The sequence below is a fragment of the Pseudonaja textilis genome, chromosome 6, assembly GCF_049901715.1.
Source record: "Pseudonaja textilis isolate UNSWEBS1 chromosome 6, rPseTex1.2, whole genome shotgun sequence".
Taxonomy (NCBI): Eukaryota; Metazoa; Chordata; class Lepidosauria; order Squamata; family Elapidae; genus Pseudonaja; species Pseudonaja textilis.
Genome location: NC_141995.1, coordinates 19,861,885 through 19,883,157, shown reverse-complemented (window position 1 = coordinate 19,883,157; position 21,273 = coordinate 19,861,885). Strand labels below are relative to the sequence as shown.

The following is a 21,273-nucleotide window of genomic DNA, read 5'->3' as shown; positions in this document are numbered from 1 at the left end:
ACAGATCCTGGAAGACAATTCTCTGAAGCCACTTTAAGAATGAAGACCTTGTGCAATGCTGTCCATTCCTTGGTTCAAGTTTTTATATAACATCAATATTTTAGTTGATCCTATATTTATTTTTTACTACCTGCAAGCTATCCAAAGTCACCTTATTTATGAGAGAAGGAAGGAACGGGAAGGAAGGAAGGAAGGAAGGAAGGAAGGAAGGAAGGAAGGAAGGAAGGAAGGAAGGAAGGAAGGAAGGAAGATTGTTAAGAACAGCCTTGCAAGAGTAGTATGCAGCCACCTGTTTTGTTTCCAACAAGCAGGAAATGAAAACTATGTAATTCCTTATCTCTATGACTAAACCAACATTTCATCATAACTTGTAGGGATTGATGGGAGTTTTCTCTATGATGTATTATTCCCATCATATCGCAAGGTCCTTAGTGTTTGAATTTTGCAGTTCTGACAGCCCATTTGGCAGTGGACCTAAACTGGTGATAATGGCCTAGGTCACTATTGGTCTTGGATCATAACCAGTTGAGGGCAGCTCTTAGATTTCACTGCACGTTGGCCATCCTCATTCCACCACCAGATCTGCTGGTCTACAAAACATCACCCTTGTTTTGTCACATCTATTACCCTCTCACAGATTCTTGCAATGACCTGTCCCATACCTCTCTTGCTGAGTAGGTAGCATCTACAGGGAGAGGTCCAATGATGTAATCAACTGTTCCATTTCTAGAGCGCTTCCAGCACTTGATACATTCCATAATGGTGGTGAGTTGAGCTGATGGGCACAATTGGAGGTGTAAATCAAGAACAAAAAATGTTTTGTGGAGCAACACTGTCCAAGGGGATGACATTAGAGTCCTTCACCATCTGGGGGTACCTTCTCCACACCACCCAATTATCGATTGGATTCCACCCATGCATTGGATGCACTTCCTTACTTGTTATTTTCTTTTTAATACCCTAAACCAAGAGTCTTCAAACTTAGCAAGTTTAAGACTTGTGGACTTTAACTCCCAGAATTCCTGAGCTAACATGACTGGAGGAGGAATTCTGGGAGTTGAAGTCCACAAGTCTTTAAAGCTGTAAAGTTTGAAGACCTCTGCCGTAAACTCACCTTTGAAGAAATGCCATCTTGAAAACTCAAGGTGGCTAAAATACCTTCTTCCTATTTTGCTCATAGCAACAACTCTGGGAGATGCATTGGGCTGAAAGAGGTGACTGGCCTAACTGGCTTTCATGCCTAAGGTAGGATACAAATTCAGTTTCCATCTTTCTAGCTTAGTGCCTTAATCACTAGAGTCTAGTGGTTAGTGACTAGACCAAACTGGCTTTCTTTTTTATTTATTGTTATGTTATAAAATCTGTTTTAGTGCCTCAGTTTATTTGTTGCAGAATTATGACTGGAGGAATTCAGGATCAAATGGGAATGTATCTACAAGTTTTCTAAATTCTGGTACTTAGGATAAATTTCTGCATTCAATAGTTTTCTCATAAATATCCTATTATTTATTTACACAAGTACAGCACATCTTTTGCCTTCAATTCCAATTCATGGTTCTTAGGATAGCAAAATGAAGTCTTCTCAAACTTTTAACTTTTCTGCAAAGGTAACTGAAAAGAATGCATTCTTCCTATGTACCCCAAATTCCACTCCACTATTCGCCCATTTCTTGTATTGAACTTTAAGTGGTAGAGGAAGTGGTGGCATTGTCTACGGGGATTCTCAGTCATCCAGGTGATGATTGTCCCAAAGGTGCTTTTTCAAAAAGTCAATAGGACTGTTTTTTCTTTGAAAATGTTTTGCTTATCATCCAAGAAGCTGAGGACCAATATATTTTCAAAGGAAGAGGAGCAAAGTATTTTCAAAGGAAAAAAAACAAGATAGTCCAGTTGCCTTTTGGAAAAATGCTTGCATTCTTCTACTAACCAATGATGGGACTAACAACACTTAATCTATGCTATACCACTATTTTCCTCTTTGCAGCTTCCCGCTTTTGAGTCTCTTGTTTTCCTTACCCCTTACTCTTCTGTCTCATATCAACTACTAAAGAAACTCAGTTCAGAAGGATTCTGCCAACACTGAAACTGGCCTGAGCGAGAGCATTTTCTGGGCTTCATTGTTGCCACACTGGAGCTGAGGGATGAGGGAATACAGATAGCTGGGGTTTGTAGCCAAAACAAAATACTTCCTTCTGGGAACCAAGGACATTCCCATAGGTGGTTGGTGAGAGGTGAGAGGCAACTGGATGATGTGATGATTGGACCATGTGACTGTTTGGGGAAGAGGAAAAAACTTTTATTTTTAACTAGGTGAAAACCGCAGGAATATTCAGTGTTGGTTTTCATCAGCCTGTGCCAACATGATATATTTAATAAACCAGTTCTTTGAGGAATCTACCTGCCTTGGAGATCTATTTCTTATGGGACCCTGACACATTCTTGCTATAAAATCCATGACAGGGCGATTTGTCTTTTTGTCCTGTTTCATATGCCTATTTTTTTCTTCTTTTGCAACGAGGTCAGCGTAAAACATGTTTTTGTGTTAATGAAGGACATAGAAATTGTAAGAGAAAATATTTTAAGCAGCTCTTAGAGGTCTTGGCTTTAGCAAGTCTGACCAATGCATTGTAAAAAGATTAGTTAACATTTTTACTGGGGAAAAAAGATAGTAAGACTGTATTTCAAAGCATTCTGCTAGATTCTAATAAGCCCTTGCTGAACACCATGGGAATTATTATTGAGTAAATATGTACAACTTTCTTTAAATTACCACTCCAATAAATTGATTTGTTAGATTACCCCTACAATAATTACTATTCATATGGTTAGGGTAGTAAAACTACTGAAAGCTATCAAACTAGGAACAATTAATGCATATGCATTATTTTTCCTCCTTTCCCAGAAGGACATCCGTTGCTTCATTCACAATGATGATACAGAACTCTTACAAATAATTTATTTTCAAAATTCAAAAAATCTGTATAAAATGCACAGGGGATACCTTATGCACACACAGCGATCCACTCATATATACAGACAGCACACTATACATTTCCTAATGTTACAGAACAAGGAACATTTCACATGGCAGAGGCTTGGATAGAAAAACAAAAGTAGTCCGGAAGATTCTTTCTTCAGGAAACCAGAGATAATACTTGCCATCTCTCTCAAAAAATATCTTATGTGCCTGAAACAAGAAAAGCATCAACAAAGCCTTTCAGAAACCCAGCTGCTTTAATTGGGTAATTTGGAAATATCAGTTCAAAAAAGGGCCTCTGAATAATTTGTTCAGCCTTATTATACATACACAATAATGCATCTACTCTTCGAACCAGGGCACAAAATTTAATGAGCTAATTCATTAAATTAACTAACTTATAAGGGAAGCCAATCAAGTTGTGAATATATTTTTTCTGTTTGTCTTAAAACCTGTTATATAAGTTTTTCTACATAATCAAACATCACATATACTGATGATGCTTTTTTCTGTTCGTCATTTTGACATTTAAACCAGAGAGCTAAATTCAAGATATGGTCACCTTCACCTCACATTCAACATCAGACAAATGGAATTTAAGACGGTTGAGCATTATTCTGTAAAACTGTATTGGCTGCTGCAACTAGAAATGCTAAAATGTTGTATTTCAAATCTTAATTAAGATTTGGAATCCTCGATACTCTCAGAGTTTGACTGTTTGCTTGCAACATTGCGTTACCCAACTATGTAATATCATCAGTGCCCTGATAATGTTACTGAGCTGCTTAATGTAACATTTGCAAGCAAACAAGTAACTCAAAGAGCACCAAAGACTCCACAGTTCAACCCTGAGCTAAATGTATCTTTTCTATTGGAACTAGTTAAAATGTTTTATACATTTGGGGTGGATCTATAAATTACTATTTTAAAATCAACTACCAGAAATCCAAAATATTTTTATTTGACATTTTTAAATATATACCTTTTAAAGCTATTTCGTTTCACTGATGATATAAGGGGATAAATTCTTGACATTAAAAACAACCCCTTTTAAAAAGTTTAAGAATAACCTTCCACTTAATGTCTCCAAACAATGACATAGATTGCAAGTCAGATGTCTGTAGTTCCTCTTAAACCTGTTGCATATTAAAAGAAACCTAGGAACTTTCGGCATAGTAACACTTTACTCCTTCAACTAACTTTATGCTTAAAACTGTTTCCATTTCGTAGCATTCAAGTTCATAAGAAGTCTTCTCTTTACATGTCACTGATGAAGCCGTAAACTTGGTGTTTCCAGCAGTTCCACTCAGTATCCTCCTCTTCCTAACATGAAAACAAAACAAGAAAAATTAGATCTTCCATATCTAGTCTTAAAAATATGTAAACCTTGGCTGTGGCATTGTCTTTCACCCCAGAACTGCTTTGACTAATGATTTTAATATTCCTTTAGTAAAATCAGCTGTAACCTTCCCAGTGTATGATTTTTTTTTTCCAGGAAAATGTCCCCTACTCCACCCCACCAAGCTTATTAAATGAAAGTATATAAAAATGAGTAATTTCCTAACTGCGCATCACTGTTAAAAACTGGATAAGGGAGATATTGCCAGGTCTGAGCAGAAGTCCAGCATCGCCGGGTCTTCTTGAAGTGCTGGATTTGTGCCCAAACTCTGGGAATTTCTGATCCTGGCTTTTCAAAACTTCTACAATCCAAAGCCATTTCTATACTGTCTTAATGTCCTTTATTTATCATAACATTGTTTTGTAGTATATTGGAGTGTATTAAGACACATATTTATTCCCAGGTAACCAGGCAGGTTCTTTAATCATTTGGACTGTTCATATAACTTAAATACTCATGCAACATGTTCTCATATTTTGCCACTGGTAGTGTGGAGTTCACATTTCCCATTAGGAAACTAATCTTTTATGACTGATAAGGAACCTCTGATTACTTTGCAAGAAGTACTACATTTTCTTCTAAAGTCTGAAGGCCGCTAATTACCTGAGAAGCAGAACGTCTAAACATCACACAGATAATACAGAATATGCCCACAACAAACAGCAAGATAGATAATTATTCCAAAAATGAGTATTTTGAGGTTATGAATATACTTACCCCTAAATCCTCGGCCACCACCTCTACCTCGTCCTCCTCTGAAGCCTCCACCACCTCTGCCACCTCCAAAACCTCGGCCACCTCCAAATCCTCTGCCACTTCCAAAACCTCTACCACCTACAAACAAACAAAAATAGAAGGGGTCAAATGAGATTTTTCCAGTATCAGGTGAGTGAGAATAGCACAGAGAAAACAGAAGCGTAAATCAGGGGTGTGAAACTCAAGGCCCACGGGTCGCATCTGACCCATGAGGTGCTTAAATTTGGCCTGTGGGGCCAGGCCAGAAATAGCAAAGGACCAGTCCGCTGTGCCTCTGGCAGCCAAAACAGGGGCAGGGGCCCCGTGTGACCCCCCCCATGCCCCATTTTGGCCAGCAGGTTGCTGTAGGGGGGGTGTCCGCCCCATCTCCCCAGCCCGAAGAGAACTACAATGCTGATCCGGCCCTTGAAGAAATCCAGTTTGACATCCCTATCATGAAACAGATCCATAAAGTATGCAAAAAACATTCATAAGAAATTGTAACAAGACCTTTGCTGAAAGATAATGGAGCTCATTGTCAGAGATAGCACCAGTCTTTAAAGCATGAAACTGCCTTTTTTTTTCTTTATAAAAGAACTAAGCTGTACCTAGGATGGGCCAGCTTAGCAGTGCAAGGAAGGCACTCCTTTTCATTTGCTATCCTGCCGCTATCCAAATAATGTGACTGGGATGACGACTTGGGGTTAACAGACAACTTAATCAGGGATTTGTCTTATATGAAGGAAACTGAAATCAGCATTTCCCTTCCCACTATGGCATTTTACACAACCAATACAAGGGGTTTATTCCTTTTTGCTATGGCTGCTGCATTACCACTATTTATTTCAAACATATAAACATGTTAATTTTATGGAGAATGAGATTCAGAATGCAGTAAATTCAGGCTCATCTGTTCAGCCCTGGATAAGTTACAATCTCCTTCTAAATTATTCTACTTTCCTTCACATTTCAAGTTTTGCCCCAAATCCAATGAGCAACCCTAGCTGCTTTCAGGACTGTATTGTTTGCAATCTTCTAAAAATACATTTTCCATTATTGCATATACTTGTTTGCTCAGTAAGAAAGAAGTCTACCTACCTCCACCTCGTCCACCTCGCCCTCCTCTTCCTCCTCGCCCGCCTCTTGGGGCTCCTTTCTCACCAGGAGGCCTTGGCAAAAACCTCTGCAGAGGGAGCAATTTTGCTGGGTCTATATAAAACTGAAGGAGAAGATCAGTGTTTGAGACTGATGGCAAGACTTTGCCATGCTTTTGCTTTTGGCTTAAATGTTGCTGTTTTGTTGAACCAATTAAAAATACAGGTAGCCCTCAAGTTACAGCCACAACTGAGCCCAAAATGTATGTTGCTAAGTGAAACATTTAAGGGAGTTTGCCCAATTTTACAACTTTTCTTGCCTCAGATGTTAAGTGAATTTGTTAAGTTAGTAACATGGCTGTTAAGTAAAATTGGTTTCCTCATTATGTAGTAACAATAGAGATCCTGTAGAGGGAGCACGCAGCGTACTGCTGTGCCTAATACACATGGGCCTCTTTGCATTATCTTACTTCCTGTCCCACACTGGTAAGTCCTGGATTTGTACAATGAACTCATTTATTAACATCACCATTATTCTTAAGGATTGATGGGGGCTTTCACCAATCCTAATGCTGTACCTATGTTGCTTTTTGCTACTTATAAAGAACCATATAAAAGGAATAAACGCTGCCCAGGCAGGCAAACATCCTGGCACCTTGCACAATGACTGGTCTTTGAACTCCATCATCATTGATCTTGCTTATCAGAAGATCCCAAAATGTGATCACAAGAACCGGGGACGCTACACCTGTCGTGAACATGAACCACTTGCCAAGCACCTGGATTCTGATCATGTGACATGGGGATGCTGCAATGGTCATAAGCGTGAAAAATGGTCATATGTCACTTTTTCAGTGCCGTTGTAACTTTCAACGGTCACTAAATGAACTGTTGTAAGTCGAGGACTACCTGTAATCATGATTTCAACTGAAATAAATGCAATAAATTAGCCACTAGTAAATCAACCCATACTTCTTTCAAGAGTGCTGGACTGCACATCACGTAGGCTTAATCAAAGACAAATTAAATCACTTCGTACAATAAACAAGATGCAATCCTTTGGTTTTGCTTTTTGGGGATGGGTGTGTGTGTGTACAGATCCATCACTGGGAGGCAAGTGTGAGACATAACATTTTTGACATCCCACCTTTTGCAAAATTCACAACTTTTCTCTTCCCTTTTAGAAGGGGATTTTATTTCTTTTAAAAATATTACTGCAAAACAAGGGGCTGAAATTATTACCCTGATGAAAATTAAAAATGCGATTACTGATCAGAAGTACTGCAGAGCTAACCCTCAGATTTTAGCCCCATGGAATCCAAGAATGACTAACAAAACCAGAGCAAGCAGCAAAATGCACTACTGAGCATGAGAGAATATCACTGTTTAGCAGTCATAATAGTCATTAATTGTTGTGGGCCACCAGTTGCCACAACTGGCAGCAGACTCAAACGATGAGGAGGCTGGGGAAGGCTCTGATGAATGGTCAGTGTCGGACACAGAGATAGAGCTGGGGCCATCAGGCATTCCCCAGCCAGAGAGGTAGCTGTCTTTGGGCTCAGAGATAAGTGAGGAGGAGGAACAACTGGGGCCTGTTCCAGATACATGTATGTGCAGAGCAGATAGGAGAGGTGAACAACGGAGGACAATGAACCGGTTCGGGAAACAAAACAAACATGGACGCTGACTGGCTCTTCCCTGGCTTGGGAATAAATAGGAGGAAAGGGGAGTTGTTTGGTTGTCGCAGACAACCATTCACATTTCTGGAAAGTTTGCTCCTTGTTTCGTGAGACAAACATTGCATTGCCAGAACTGAGGTTTGTCCATTTGTCTATTTGAATTGACTTAATTTACAGCCTCCTGGCTGGGAGCTCACAACCTTGCATTTATCATAATGAGCGGATAAGGACTATTGCTTCAGTTAACTTCCTGCAGGACTCTAGCCAAGGATTTTCTGTCAGTGAATGCAGTTAATTTCCAATGTGTAAATAAAGAGGGTTTTTTTCTTTGTGGGGAGTCTGTTTCTTGCTTCTGCAAAGGACAGGTCAGAACATTAATATAGTAAGTTACTTTTTCCCTGGGTGTCTCTGGGTGTGTCTGTGCCTGTGTGTGCCTTTGAATCAGTGTTGATTCCTAGCGCCTGCCTAGTCCCTGCAGTTTTCTTGGCAAGATTTTGGAAGTGGTTTGCCACTGCCTCCTTCCTATAGCTGAGTGACTGGCCCAAGATTACCCAGTTCCTTTGTGCCTAAAATGGGACTACAACTCATAGTCTCTTAGTTCTAATCTGGTACCTAGTTCAATGCCATAGATGTTCAGCGAACCAGCAGTTAACAAACCACTACTATTTTTTTAATTATTTGTTAAATTTATTTGCTGCCTATCTCACCATGGGGCTACTTTCGGTGGCTTACATAATAATTAAAAAAGAAGAAAAATGAAAGGAGTATAAACAAAAATAACAGAACAGAACAATAAAGTACACGATGACAAAGGAACACCACAAGAATAATACATCAATATGATAACACTAGCAAGTAGGATGTAAATTTCATGCACATTTTTAGAATTTAGACAGATATTTATGAATAAGATTACATATCACATAAATGGAACATAAGCAGGACTTACCTTTTGTAATTTTTTGAAAGATGAAGCTTTCATGTTTTCCGACAGTTTAACTGAAAAGTACTTTCAAAGTGGCTTAAGGAAAACTCACATGTCTTTTTATCAATTTAATAGTAAATCCTCAAATTTTATGATGATCCATAGGTAGAAATTTACAAAAGACTTTCTTAATCCATTCATGACAAGTCACCTCCATGGAGTGATCATTAAAATAAATATTATGAAACACAGGAGCAACAAACTAACAGCCTATCTGATGCTTTCTATGGAAGATGCACATTTTAAAACCTACCAACTATCATAGACATTAGAGTTCAATAACACAGGGAAATAAAAGTGAGCTGGAATTACGGCACCCCCCTATGTCTTTGTATTAAAATGAAAGCACAAAAGCACAAGCTTAGGGAGAAGTCCTCCATTTCTTAAGTCCCTCCAAGAAACATAAGGAGATCCTTAAAGGAAGGGACAGAGAGCCTAACTTTCTTTAAGAAGTTCATTAAGTAATTTCTTATAATATAAAATGACCAGGTGAGGCTAAGATTTTGCATTAGATTCCAAGTGCAGGACAGACTTCCAAGAACGCATTCAAAAAGAGTTTATTAACCAGTCTCAAAATAAAATAAAACACACGCTCTCACTCTTTCACTCACTCACTCACACACACACACACACACAAAACTAGTAATAAAACTTAATATAAGACTAAAGGATTTGTTTACACTGCTAAATAGGTAGATTCTTAAGAAAGCATTGCAGTTTGTTATATCAAATTTTCAAGATATAGGTAGAAAAAATAAACTCTAGAATCTAAACAGCTAGCAAAATAGTAACACCAACTTACATACCAACTGAAAAGATATGTCAATATTAAATACAAAGTGGCAAACCCGACATATATTCCCTTAGTTAATGCAAAGGTCCCATCCAACACCTTGGCTGATCTCAATCAGGTAAGATCAGTCCAAATCACAGGTTGGATAGGAGGTAGCTAGGAATTCTAATTTCATTGTTATCTAGAAATATAAATAGCTATATCCACAAAATCTTCAGGAATTGAGATCAACTTGAAGAAGAGTTTATCTTTATTTTTTTTAACTAATCTAGAAGTTTGGTCAAACCAAAACGTCCCAATGTAAAAACAGCTAATCTTCTCTTAATAGACAGAAAACAATAGTACCCGCAGCTGAAACTGAATGTAACTTTTAGAACCTTTATCTTTTTTTGTATATAAATAAACAAATTAACTATTTAGTTTACTTTGAATTTAGATGCATTCAAAAGTACACAAAGGATACAAAGTCTCTAAGTTGCCCAAATATTTCATCCACTTTCCCAATCTGTTCTTTATTTTCTAAATAAACTGGTGCATTGAAATAAGGCACTTTGTTTTCATCAGTGACACATTTACAAACAATATCATCTTCACAAGGATGCATAAACTGTCCAAGAACTGCAAAGAAGAATAATTAAGAAATTAAATTAGCTAGTTTCTCTTGCTTCTTCCATTTTCCCTAATATTCAATATACTTACTAACTACACTTTCCGGAGGTCCTTGGTCATAACCGCCTCTATTAAAGCCTCCACGTCCTCCTCCACGTCCAAATCCACCTCTTCCACCACCTCTTCCTCCTCTGTTGAAACCGCCACCACCACCACGGCTGAATCCACCACGATTATTTCCACCTCTCCCTCGAAATGACATGTCTTCTTTCTGTTCAACATGCACAAGTCTAAAAATCAACTGAACTTCCAGTTATACATATTAACCAGTATTATCAACTTCATAATACCACTTAGGCAGCTAGTAGATAATATAGTTATTTCAAAGCAAGAAATAGTTTAGCTGTAAGTAATACTTCAGGTTTACGGCAATCATAGAAAATATGCACTTTTTACCCCCCCTTTAAATCCTCCATGTGCTGACCATTTTAGGATAGAATACAATAAGACATCAGGTAACACCAATGTATTTTCAATGAATTAGCATGTCTAATATATTGGTATTAAATAGCAGTTTTGTCAGGCCTGCTAACTTCACAGGGTTAAAAGTAAAATTTTACCTGTAGTCAAAATCAAATTTAACTTTTCCTTTTGCCAGACTTCACCAGTAGAACATAACTTTATTGTCATGTTAAACTAAAAGATACTTAATATGTAAAAGTAAGACATCATATCTTGCTTCTATTTCTGATCGATGATCATAATAAATGTTTTGATTTTGTTTTCAAAATCTGGAGGGAATTAATTCTATGTTGGAAGAAAAAGTAGTATACCTATTCCACTTCTAGTAACCTATAAACTCTTTCAAAATATCTTCTTTCTTATGAATTATACAGTTGTACATCTAAAAGTTACCAAATGGGGTTTTGTAATATTGTTTCAATATGCAAATAAAAAACACAAGATACAATACTGTTGGCAACATATTTATCCATTTTTAAATCGTCTTCATTTTACAGATCAGCAAAAACTAATATAAAAAATGTCCACCCAGCTCTTTTGGTCCCCTGAAATGCTACTTCAAATGTCTGCAGTGAGACTTGTTTCTTCTAGTGTGTTGGAATACTGCAGTTCTGGTCACTACAGATACAGAAAATATGTTGAGACTCAGGAAAGAGTGCAGAGAAGTAAAACAAAGATGATTAGGAGGCTAGAGGCTGAAACATATGAATGAATGGTTGCAAGGAACTGGGCATGTCTAGTCTAATGAAGAGATGGACAAGTAGGTGACATGATGGAAATCTTCCAATATTTTAAGGCTGTCTCATAAGACCTGAGGGCAAAACAAGAACTAATGGATGTAAACTTATCAAAGAGAGATCCAACCTAGACTTAAGAGAAAGTTCCTGACAGCAAGAACAATTAATCAGTGGAATCAGTGGTGAGATTCAAAAAAATTTACTACTGATTCTGTGGGCATGGCAGGGGAAGGATACTGTAAAATCTCCAGTCAGAGGTGGTATTTGCCGGTTGTCCAAACTACACAAAATTTCCGTTACCGGTTCTCCAGAACTGGTCAGAACCTGCTGAATACCACCTCTGGGTGAAATGCCTTGACTTCAAAAGTTGTGGGTTCTTCAACATTGGAGGTTTTAAAGAAGAGATTGGACAGCCATTTGTCGGGACCCTTCCAACGTTATTTTGTACTCTAATCCAGGGGTCTCCAACCTTGGCCAAGCAAAACAAGGCAAAGCTGAGAAACTCTGGGAGTTGAAGTCCACAAGTCTTAAAGTTGCCAAGATTGGAGACCCCTGCTTCTAACCAATGGAAAACGTGTGAAGCGAGCAGCTGAGATAATGCCAAATAGAACACCTAGTTCTTGAACCTCGGGGCCCTATTTTGTGCTACCTTTCTTAACCATTTTTTTTCAAAATGCCAATGAAGCTCAATAAATACGCAGCCCTGGCTCAAATCGAATTTGGGACTCAAAGTCTCTGAGTCACCCGTGGAGAACTCCCACTCTGGAAGCCAATAGGCAAAAACACAATATTGTTTAAAAGATTTTCTTTTCGTTCAATAATTTACCATCCCAAAAGTGATGTTACATTCTCAACAAAAAGACACGCGTACGGGAATCTTATGCGTGCGCGTGGGTATATATCACAGTCAAACACAAACACACACACACCCTTATACGTTGATCTACGAAGACACCAAGGAGACTTCGGGAGATCGCAATGCAGAAGTAGCTCCTGTTCCCGGACAGACCTCCCTCCTCCCCATCCCCAAAACGGCGACGGTTCCCACCTACCCGAAACTTGTCCCCTTTCCCACGTGGCCGCCACTCTTTCTCAAAAGCGACGCCAACCGCTCACTTTTGATGATCTCAACAAACTGCGCCAGGGGCTTGACCAATCCCAGGCCTTCTGTAAAAGACACCGCCCAGCGTTGATCACGTTTCCGCTTCACAACAATTAATGGAGGTTCCGCCCCCACCCACCCCCAATGTGTAGAGTGCGAGTCATTTGCAGCCAGCTGCAAAGCAGGGGTCACGCGGGAGCAAATTGACAGCCCCAACCAGGACCCCGCTAATATCTCTCATGGGTAATTGAATCTATCTTTACAGCAGGGGTCCTCAAACCTGACAACTTTAAAGACTTGTGGACTTCAACTCCCAGAATTCCTCAGCCAGCTGGCTGAGGAATTCTGGGAGTTGAAGTCCATAAGTCTTAAAGTTGCCAAGTTTGGAGATCTCTGCTTTACGGTGATGGTTCGGTTGAATATCTGTTCTTACACCTATGGAGATTCTCAGTCATCCAGGTCATGATTGCCCTAAAGGTGTTTTTTTCAAGAGGCAACTGGCCTTTCTGGTTTTTCTTTGAAGATGTTTCGCTTCTCTTCTGAAGAGCTGAAGAAGCTTCTTGATGAGAAGCAAAACGTCTTCAAAGAAAAAACAGAAAGGCCAGTTGCCTCTTGAAAAAAACACCTTTGGGACTCACACCGTTCTTTCTATAATGATAGACAAAGAAGACTCTTTGTTTCGTCTTTCTTTCTTCTGTTTTCCATGCTGCAAGCCGATCTGAGAAACATTGATGTTAATTTCTTCTGAATAATAAATTGAAATTTTCCAAACAGCTGAAGATACACAAATGACTTGTCTTCTGGTTTATGTGAATAAATACTACATGCTTCATCAGTTAGTCTTGCGTAAATTTGGTTGTAACTTATTAATATTTGAGGCTTTTGCTATACAATTTATTTTTATGTTGTTAGTTTACTGCGGGATAGACAATAGTTTCAGAATTCACTGGTAATCAATTTTATGGTTTTTTAATGTCTTAAATCTAATTTAAATCTAATTTTAAGTATTAGTTTTAATTCCTAATCTTTAAATGCAGTGCTGTATACCTAAGTATGTTATACTTGAACAGCTGGATCTTATACGTTGCAATTTTATGATTCTCAAAATGTTAAAGGCTTCCGTTTTCTCCTTTTTAAGAAATCTTTGGCACTAACATAGTGAGCATTCATTTCAATCCCACTTTTTGATATCACTATCATTCTGGTACAGATTTTGATTTGTTTCTTCCAGCACGTCATCAGTTCTGTATAAACTGTTTCACTCTATTTTTTCTTAAATGCTTATTTCCCCATCCCCCAAGATCCATTCTTGTTTATACAAATAATAGTCTGTTCATATTCAGCACCTCTTATCATCCTGGTATCCTTTGCTAATTACTTCAGTCTTACCTTAATAAACCAGATTTATCATGTTTTTATTCTTTTGTGAGGCAAATGCTTAAACAGATTCATGCTTAAATATCTATTGTAAAGAAGCAGATAGTAACCCCAAATATTGCTCACAAATCTGCCTATACAATAATTGAATGGGCATATAAGCACTACTTTAGTATAAAGTAGAGGCCAATTTTTCAATAAACATCTAGAATACAACACAAAATCTATTATATGTAACTGCCTCAAAAAATCCTACTTGTTCGGAATCATAATCTAGAAGCCCATAGTTAAGAGAATTAAATAAAGGACTTCATAATATTTTTTAAAAAATATTTTTTAAAAAGCAGAGTAATTGTAGACCAATAATCTACAGTCTACACACACACTCACACAAACACACACACAGAGGCTTAGTACTCCTTTGAAAGCTCTCATGACTAGATTCAGTTTAAACTGAAAAGGAGAGTTGGGCTTTGCCAGCTGGCATACTCTCCAGGTAGAACAGTACAAGCTTTTGTTACTGTTCCCCCAGCTGGGGAAGGAAAGCAGTGCCAATTAAATAAGTTGAGTGGATTGGGCAATTTGAAAGCTAAACTCTCTATCACAGTTATTTCCTTATGCTTGTCCAATTGTGCTCTACCACATGTTAAATATAGCATCTGGTATGGTTTGTTTGTTGGTTTTTATTCTGAAAATCAGGAAGGATCCACCTGTTAATTTCCTTAACTTGCCCCCTATTAAAACTGTATGGATAGCATTACTTGCTGCCCTGTGTACCAAGGCTGAATAAGACTGGACTATTGGCAAGCACAAGTAAGGCTAACACACTTTTGGTCTAGTGCAGTGGTCCCCAACCTTTCCAGCTTGGCGGCCTGGTCTGGCATGGGTGAGTGTGTGAGAGAGTGGCAGGTACATGTACACGCTCCCTCTGTTCGCTCAAATGGAGCTTCGCATGCATGCACAAGCACCCTCCGCTTGCATAAGTGGAGGATTGCATGCATGTGCAAGCACCCTACACTCTTGTGAGTGGAGGTTCATGCATGAGCACAAGTACCCCCCACTAGCACAAAGAGTTTCACACGTGAGCACAAGTGCTCTTTGCTCAAGCGCCATCTGCTCACACAAGCTTGCCCATTTCTCCAACGGCCCAGGCCACAGCTTGGTAGTGGGCCGCAAGATGGAGGTTGAGGACTCCTTGTCAAACACAAGGCCTGTAGGCCAAATCTGGCCCACAATGTGGTTGAGTCCAGCCCATGGGGCCGTTCTGGAAAATATAAGGGCCCAGTCAAACATACCAGTAATTTGGGAAGTGGCATCAAGCTGGTCACACCCACCCAGTCAGCCATGCCCCGTGAGTGGCATTAAGCTGGCCACGCCCACCCAGTTGGCCACACTCAGCCAGTCAGCCATGCCTGCCCGGCCCCACAAAGTCAACCACAGCCCTGATCAGCCCTCAATGAAATTGAGTTTGACACCCACCCACCCCGGTATACAGGTTAAGGCATCAGGCTAGAAAGGAGGAGACCATGATTCACGTCCCACCTTAGCCAGCTGGGTAACTTTTGACCAGTCAGTGACTCTCAGACCAACTCACCTCACAGGGCTGCTATTCTGGGGAAAATAAGAGGGGGGAAGGTATGTTGGTTATGTTCTCTAGCCTGAGTTGTTTGTAAAAGTAATAAAGATAGGATACAAATAAATGAAATGAATACATTCAAGAACTGAGGATAACATGTTCAGCCCATAGTTTTCAAGTGCAACCATAAAATATATCATTAATGATTTACAGCTGGTTCTAAATAAACACTTAAAAATTGCACTGGTAAGAAACCTTTGATATATGCAAATATAAAGTTAATCCATTATCTAAAGCTGTTTAACATCAGAGCTGTTTACAGGTAGTCATTCTTCTGTGGCTACTTTTCTCTCTCTCTCTCTCTCTTTTTTTTTGCCTACCAAGGAACATGTGCACTTTGTCCCAGGATTATATCTAATTGTAAAGTAATTAGTCTCTCCTCATTAAATTATAGTCCAGCCTCAAAGAAAAAGAATTAGAAGTAGAGAATGGAACAGGTGGGGAAGATATCCATTACAGAATACTCTTTAAAAATCCTGGTAGACATAGAATATTCTGTTCTAGCATTGATGGGCTAAGGTTCAGAGATCAAGAATGTTGCTGGCTGCCTGGCGTTAAGCAGTCATCATCAATATGTATTTCCTCCTACTTTGGCATTTACTGAAATGGGTTTCAGTCCACAAGGATTGCATCCCCACCCTCTGGAACAAGGTGCATGAGTGCAGCCCCTGGGGGAGAGTGGGTGGGTGGGGAAAACATACCAGAGAAATACCAGACTTTCCCAATAAGTTTCCCCATTGACTTTCTCCCTGCAAACTTTGCACCCAAAAGGTCAGTGGGAAAACTCACAGGAAATCAGAAATAGCACCCACTCCCACAGCTTCCCCTCCTCTAATGGTCATTCTATTGATCTGTCTAAGTAAATGTTTCTGAAAAGATGACCCAATAGAGCCCAGGTTGTTTAGTGTAAATATAAATCTCAGTACTTTGGACACAGAAATACTTATAAAAAACAGAATTCAACCAAACCTGTTATTTAGATTACTGTAAGTTACCATTAATAGTGTATGATGATATATTGTACAATACTTCCAGGAACCATGAGAAGAATGTAGAATGTATAACTGCTCAGCAAGAAGATGTATGTAGTCTGATTTAAATCTTTTCATAAAAAAGGGTGTATTCATGAAGCTCTTACTGCCCAATAAGTATATTGTGAACTAGAGAAGGTTTGGATTGAAACATATTTTATTTCAAAAAAACTAATCAGGCAGTCATTTTTTAAAAAACCCAAACCTCCCCCTTTATTAGTCATAATAAATCATACAATAGGACAAGATTGCAGTCTGTGCCTCTAGCTCCAGCTATAGAATCCAAAGTTACAGATAAGTAAGTAAGTAGAGAGGGAGCGGGGCAGGGAGCAAGGGGAGGAATGAAGGAAGGAAGGAAGGAAGGAAGGAATGAAAGAAGGAAGGAAGGAAGGAAGGAAGGAAGGAAGGAAGGAAGGAAGGAAGGAAGGAAGGAAGGAAGGAGGATACTGGGAATAAGATGTAGCTATTTGACTTCCGGTTTGAGTCTCTTCACTGATAGACCAAAACCGTGATCGTGCACAGTTTTGATCCGTCCTCGCTGCCGGAGCGCCCTGAGCCGGCTGGTTTCGGGGCTAAGCCACCCCTTAGAGGTGGTGAAGAGGGGGGAGACTGCCAGCAGGGTTGAGAGCTGCATCTCTCCTCCTCAGCTGGCCATTACTCCCTTTCCCAAAGGCAGTTGCAGAGGTGGTCAGAAATGGCCACCTCAAAGAAGAACTCGACTGGAAAAGAATGTGCAGGAGGAAGATAAGAAGAGAAAGTCTTGGTTGACTGAGTCAAACTGCAAAAGCAACAACTCAAGGTACCCTGGAATTTAAACTAAAAAAAAATTACATTGTTCCCAAAGAAGATTTTGAAGCAGTGAAGGAGAGAGGGAAGGGAAAGGATTTGGTTTTTTTTTCCTCTTCCCTTCCATATATTTACAGCTAAGAGGTTTAAGCAAGAAATTGAAAAAAATCCACTTTGACATCAATAGGCATTTAAGCTGAAAATAAAATGTCAAAGGGATAATAAAGATTTCTGGATACTTAAAAGCTTTTAAAAGCAGGAAAGGAGAGAAAAAGAACAAAAAGGGCAGGATCTGGAAAAATGGAGGAGACTGCCTGGAACTAAAAGGAATTTACAGTGAAATCTCAAGAAGATTCCTAAAAGATACATTTTAACTGAAAGTTGGCAACAAAATAGTAGAACCCTAGGAAGAGAAAGTGGAAAAAAGAAGCAAGAAGAAACAGCTTTGGATTATTTGAATTACTTGGTGATCTCTGGATTTTTGGTTATTGCATTTAAATGACTAAAATCAATTGGGTGGTTGTTTAAAAGTGTTTAAAATGGCACCACTTTTAGAGGAGCTGAAAATGGAACTTAAAAAGTACAAAGAAGATGCACAAGAAGGGAGAGGTTCTTTTGGCTTCGTATTTCAACTCTTAGAAATAGAACTATGAAAAACAACAAGAAATGCTTGCAGAACAAGAATATTGGGACAAAGAAGAAGCCATCTTTAATGATCAAGTAATTTTATGTGGGGGCAAAAAAAGAAAGGGGGAAAAGAGAATGAAAAGTTTAAGATTTGAAAAAACAACCAAAAAGAAGAATAGTTTGAAAAATAAGTATAATATTAGAAAGCAACAGAAGAGGGGATTACAGAAGAGAGAATTAGAAGTAGAGAGACAAGGCGGTAAAACGGGGAGGGAGAAGAAGAGAGGGAAGAAGGAAAGGAAAAGAAGTTATAAAGGACAGAAACAAGATATAGAGAAACAGGGCAAAGGTATAAGAATTGAAAGTATAAGCCTGTTTAGAGATAATGGGTGAGAACTTAATTGTAAAAGGGATTCTGCAAAGGTACATAAGATAGTATTGTTATATTACAAATAGAAATAATTTTAGAAAATAAGCTTAAAATGATGGATAAAATATTTATCGTAATCTACTGGAATGTTTGTTAATAAACAAACAAAATAAAGTGAATGAGAGAATTAAATTAGGAAAGGATGGGAACATTTAAATTATTGTTAATGATTTATAAAATATGTGAAGAGAAATATGAAAAAAAAGAATTAATTATGGAAAGTTTATAAGTGTTCCCAAGGAAGTATGATATTTAATTGAAAAGAAATGTTAAAGATGTTAAGATTTTAATGAATATTAATGATAGAATTGAATTGGAATGGAATGAGTGTTATCTATCTATCTATCTATCTATCTATCTATCTATCTATATTCTTAAGTTTTCACGGGTACTTACATGTATGGCATTCAGCTTTTTTCGGGTATTTTCCCACATCATTGTAGTTGTGCTTTTAAAGTTGTAGCAACGTTTCAGCAGAATCTCATCTGCCATCATACAGAAGCCTGATGACCACAAACTCGAAGCCAAACAGCAGGATCACAGCTCACCAGCTCAAATCCCCCAGCAACTAAGACTAACCTGAGCACAACCAAGCCCCCACCTGAACAGAACATGCCTCCAGCCAATCAGAACACAGCCAGCCCCCCAACCAATCAGAACACAGCCAAACCCCCATCCAATCAAGTCACACCCCCATTAGCAGTTAAAAAGAAGAAGCAGCTGCAAGCTCACATCACTCTGAGAAGCACAGAGCCGAAGACACAAGCCTGAAGATGATGAATGAGACTTCATCGAAACGTTGCCTAGATACTTCCAATCTTATGTGGGAGAAAACCCGAATAACCAAAGATCCACATACAAATACACGCGAGAACCTCAGAAAACACACACACACACACACACACACACACACACACACACACACACACACATATATATATATATACCGTGTTTCTCATATAATAAGGCCGGGTCTTATTTTTTTTTGAGCCCCCCCAAAAATGGCTAGGTTGTCTTTTTGGGGGTGACTTAATTCCCCCACCCCTTGCATCTTCAGGCGGGCGGGCAGCGACAGCTTTGATGTTGACCTCGGCGTTGGTAGGGCATTTCGTATCGGGGTCAATGCAGGTAGCACCATATCCGGCTGTGCAACAAAAGTACTTCCTAATGGCAAGCCCCCCCACCATTCCCCCCCATTTTGCGTGTTTTAATATAGGCCTTAATTTGGGGGATGGGCTTAATTTCATTTCATGCCTATAAAACATGCTGGGACTTCCTATTGGAGGAGGCCGTATTGTTGGAGAAACAGGGTATATATATATTTGTTTTCTTAAGTTTTCATGGGTACTTACATGAACACTATACAGAAGCCTGATGATGGCAGATGAGATTCTGCCGAAACATTGCCACAACTTTAAAAGCACAACTACTATGATGTGGGAAAATACCCGAACAAAGCTGAATGCCATATATATATAATCTTTTTTAAAGAATATAGTGTGTATTTTAAGAATGTACCAAGCAGAATTCGATTGGAAGTTATGTATTATATTGAATGTTATAATCTTAAAAATATACATTGAAGCTTAAATAAGAGTTGAATAGATATAATTAAAAGATATAAAGGTGTCATACCCCAATTAGTAACTACAGGAGAAAAAATGTTTAATGAGAAAAGATACTATGAAATTGAAACAGGACAGACAAAAGTATAAATATAATGATTTGAATTTAGATGAGATAATCAAAATAAAGTTGAGAAAATTAAAAGAGGGGAAAAACTATGTAGAAAATGTAAAACAGTAATAAGATATGGAATAGAACACAAAAATGAGCATGAAATTGAGTTTGTGTCTGTATGAAGAAGTGTAACCCGGGACCATGCTATTTTCAAAAAAAGGTGTTTTATTTGTATTATGTTTGTGAAAACCCAAATAAAATTTTCAAAAAAAAAAAAAAAGATGCAGCTATTCAATTTTGGTTCTACCAAGTACCTGGGAAAATTCAAGTTCCTTTAGGACTGATTTATTCTCTCTTTTGAAATACAAAATATTTAAACAAAGTGCACATACATCTTGATAGATAAAAAACTAAAGGGAATAAGAGTTATGCAACTGTAATATTAAAATGCTTGAGACAATGTGACATTTTGCTGTGTCATTTTGCATTAAATATATCAAAGGTCCTTCACTAGTGCCTGCTTCCTGAAGCAATTCCTGGCCAATACTTTGTTACTGCAAACATTTCCTGGGAAATTCGTTGTTAGACTATTTGTTTAAATTTTGTTATACAAGAAGGCATGAAAAAGCCAATCTTCCCTTTTTCAGCTAGAGTAAACTAGAGGTCTGGGTAAAAAGAAACACAACATTGTTTATATTTCTCTCCACTTCCTTTTCGCCTTTACTTAAAAATTCTAAATGTTATAAAATGTTTTCATTTCTCTCTACTTCCTTTTCCACTCTGCCTAAAACTGAAATTAATCTTATAACACTGGTTTTAGTAGGATGATCATCAATCTTATACAAACAGTGCTACACTAATTTGCTTTTAATGCAGATAAGAATCTAATTGATGATTCTGCATACTTCCGCAATCTAATCAAACTGCTTGATATTCCATGGTTCATCTCCAACATAAGGAAGAACTTATTTGCATTTCTCTCCTTTCTAACACACCTTTCTGTTCCAAAGATTTGAGCAACTGACCAAACATAACCTTGATATAAACTTACTGTTTATTATGCAAATAACAGCC

At 38.4% G+C, this 21,273-nt stretch overlaps 1 protein-coding gene across 2 annotated transcripts; it reads right to left on the bottom strand.

The window, feature by feature from the left end:
- Positions 1–2,942: 2,942 nt before the first annotated feature.
- On the bottom strand, positions 2,943–12,940 carry GAR1 (GAR1 ribonucleoprotein). 2 transcript variants are annotated; one of them, XM_026698215.2, is made up of 7 exons: positions 12,583–12,940; positions 10,362–10,542; positions 10,126–10,280; positions 8,834–8,893; positions 6,210–6,330; positions 5,094–5,210; positions 2,943–4,300 (listed from the first exon to the last, which is right to left on the bottom strand). In XM_026698215.2, exons 2-7 carry the CDS (start codon positions 10,531–10,533, stop codon positions 4,284–4,286), a joined length of 642 nt encoding a protein of 213 aa, XP_026554000.1. In that variant the 5' UTR covers positions 10,534–10,542; positions 12,583–12,940; the 3' UTR covers positions 2,943–4,283. The 2 variants fall into 2 exon arrangements, with proteins under 2 accessions (XP_026554000.1, XP_087792090.1); XM_087935964.1 differs by having other exon boundaries at positions 12,460–12,618.
- Positions 12,941–21,273: the final 8,333 nt, after the last annotated feature.

Excerpts from the sequence above, each read along its gene's own strand:
- GAR1 (XM_026698215.2), bottom strand. The coding sequence starts at position 10,533 with ATGTCATTTCGAGGGAGAGGTGGAAATAATCGTGGTGGATTCAGCCGT. Across the intron at positions 10,281-10,361 it reads ACCTCCGGAAAGTGTAGTTA|TTCTTGGACAGTTTATGCAT; the intron begins GTAAGTATATTG and ends TCTTCTTTGCAG. Across the intron at positions 6,331-8,833 it reads CTTTCAAAAAATTACAAAAG|TTTTATATAGACCCAGCAAA; the intron begins GTAAGTCCTGCT and ends CTTCTCCTTCAG.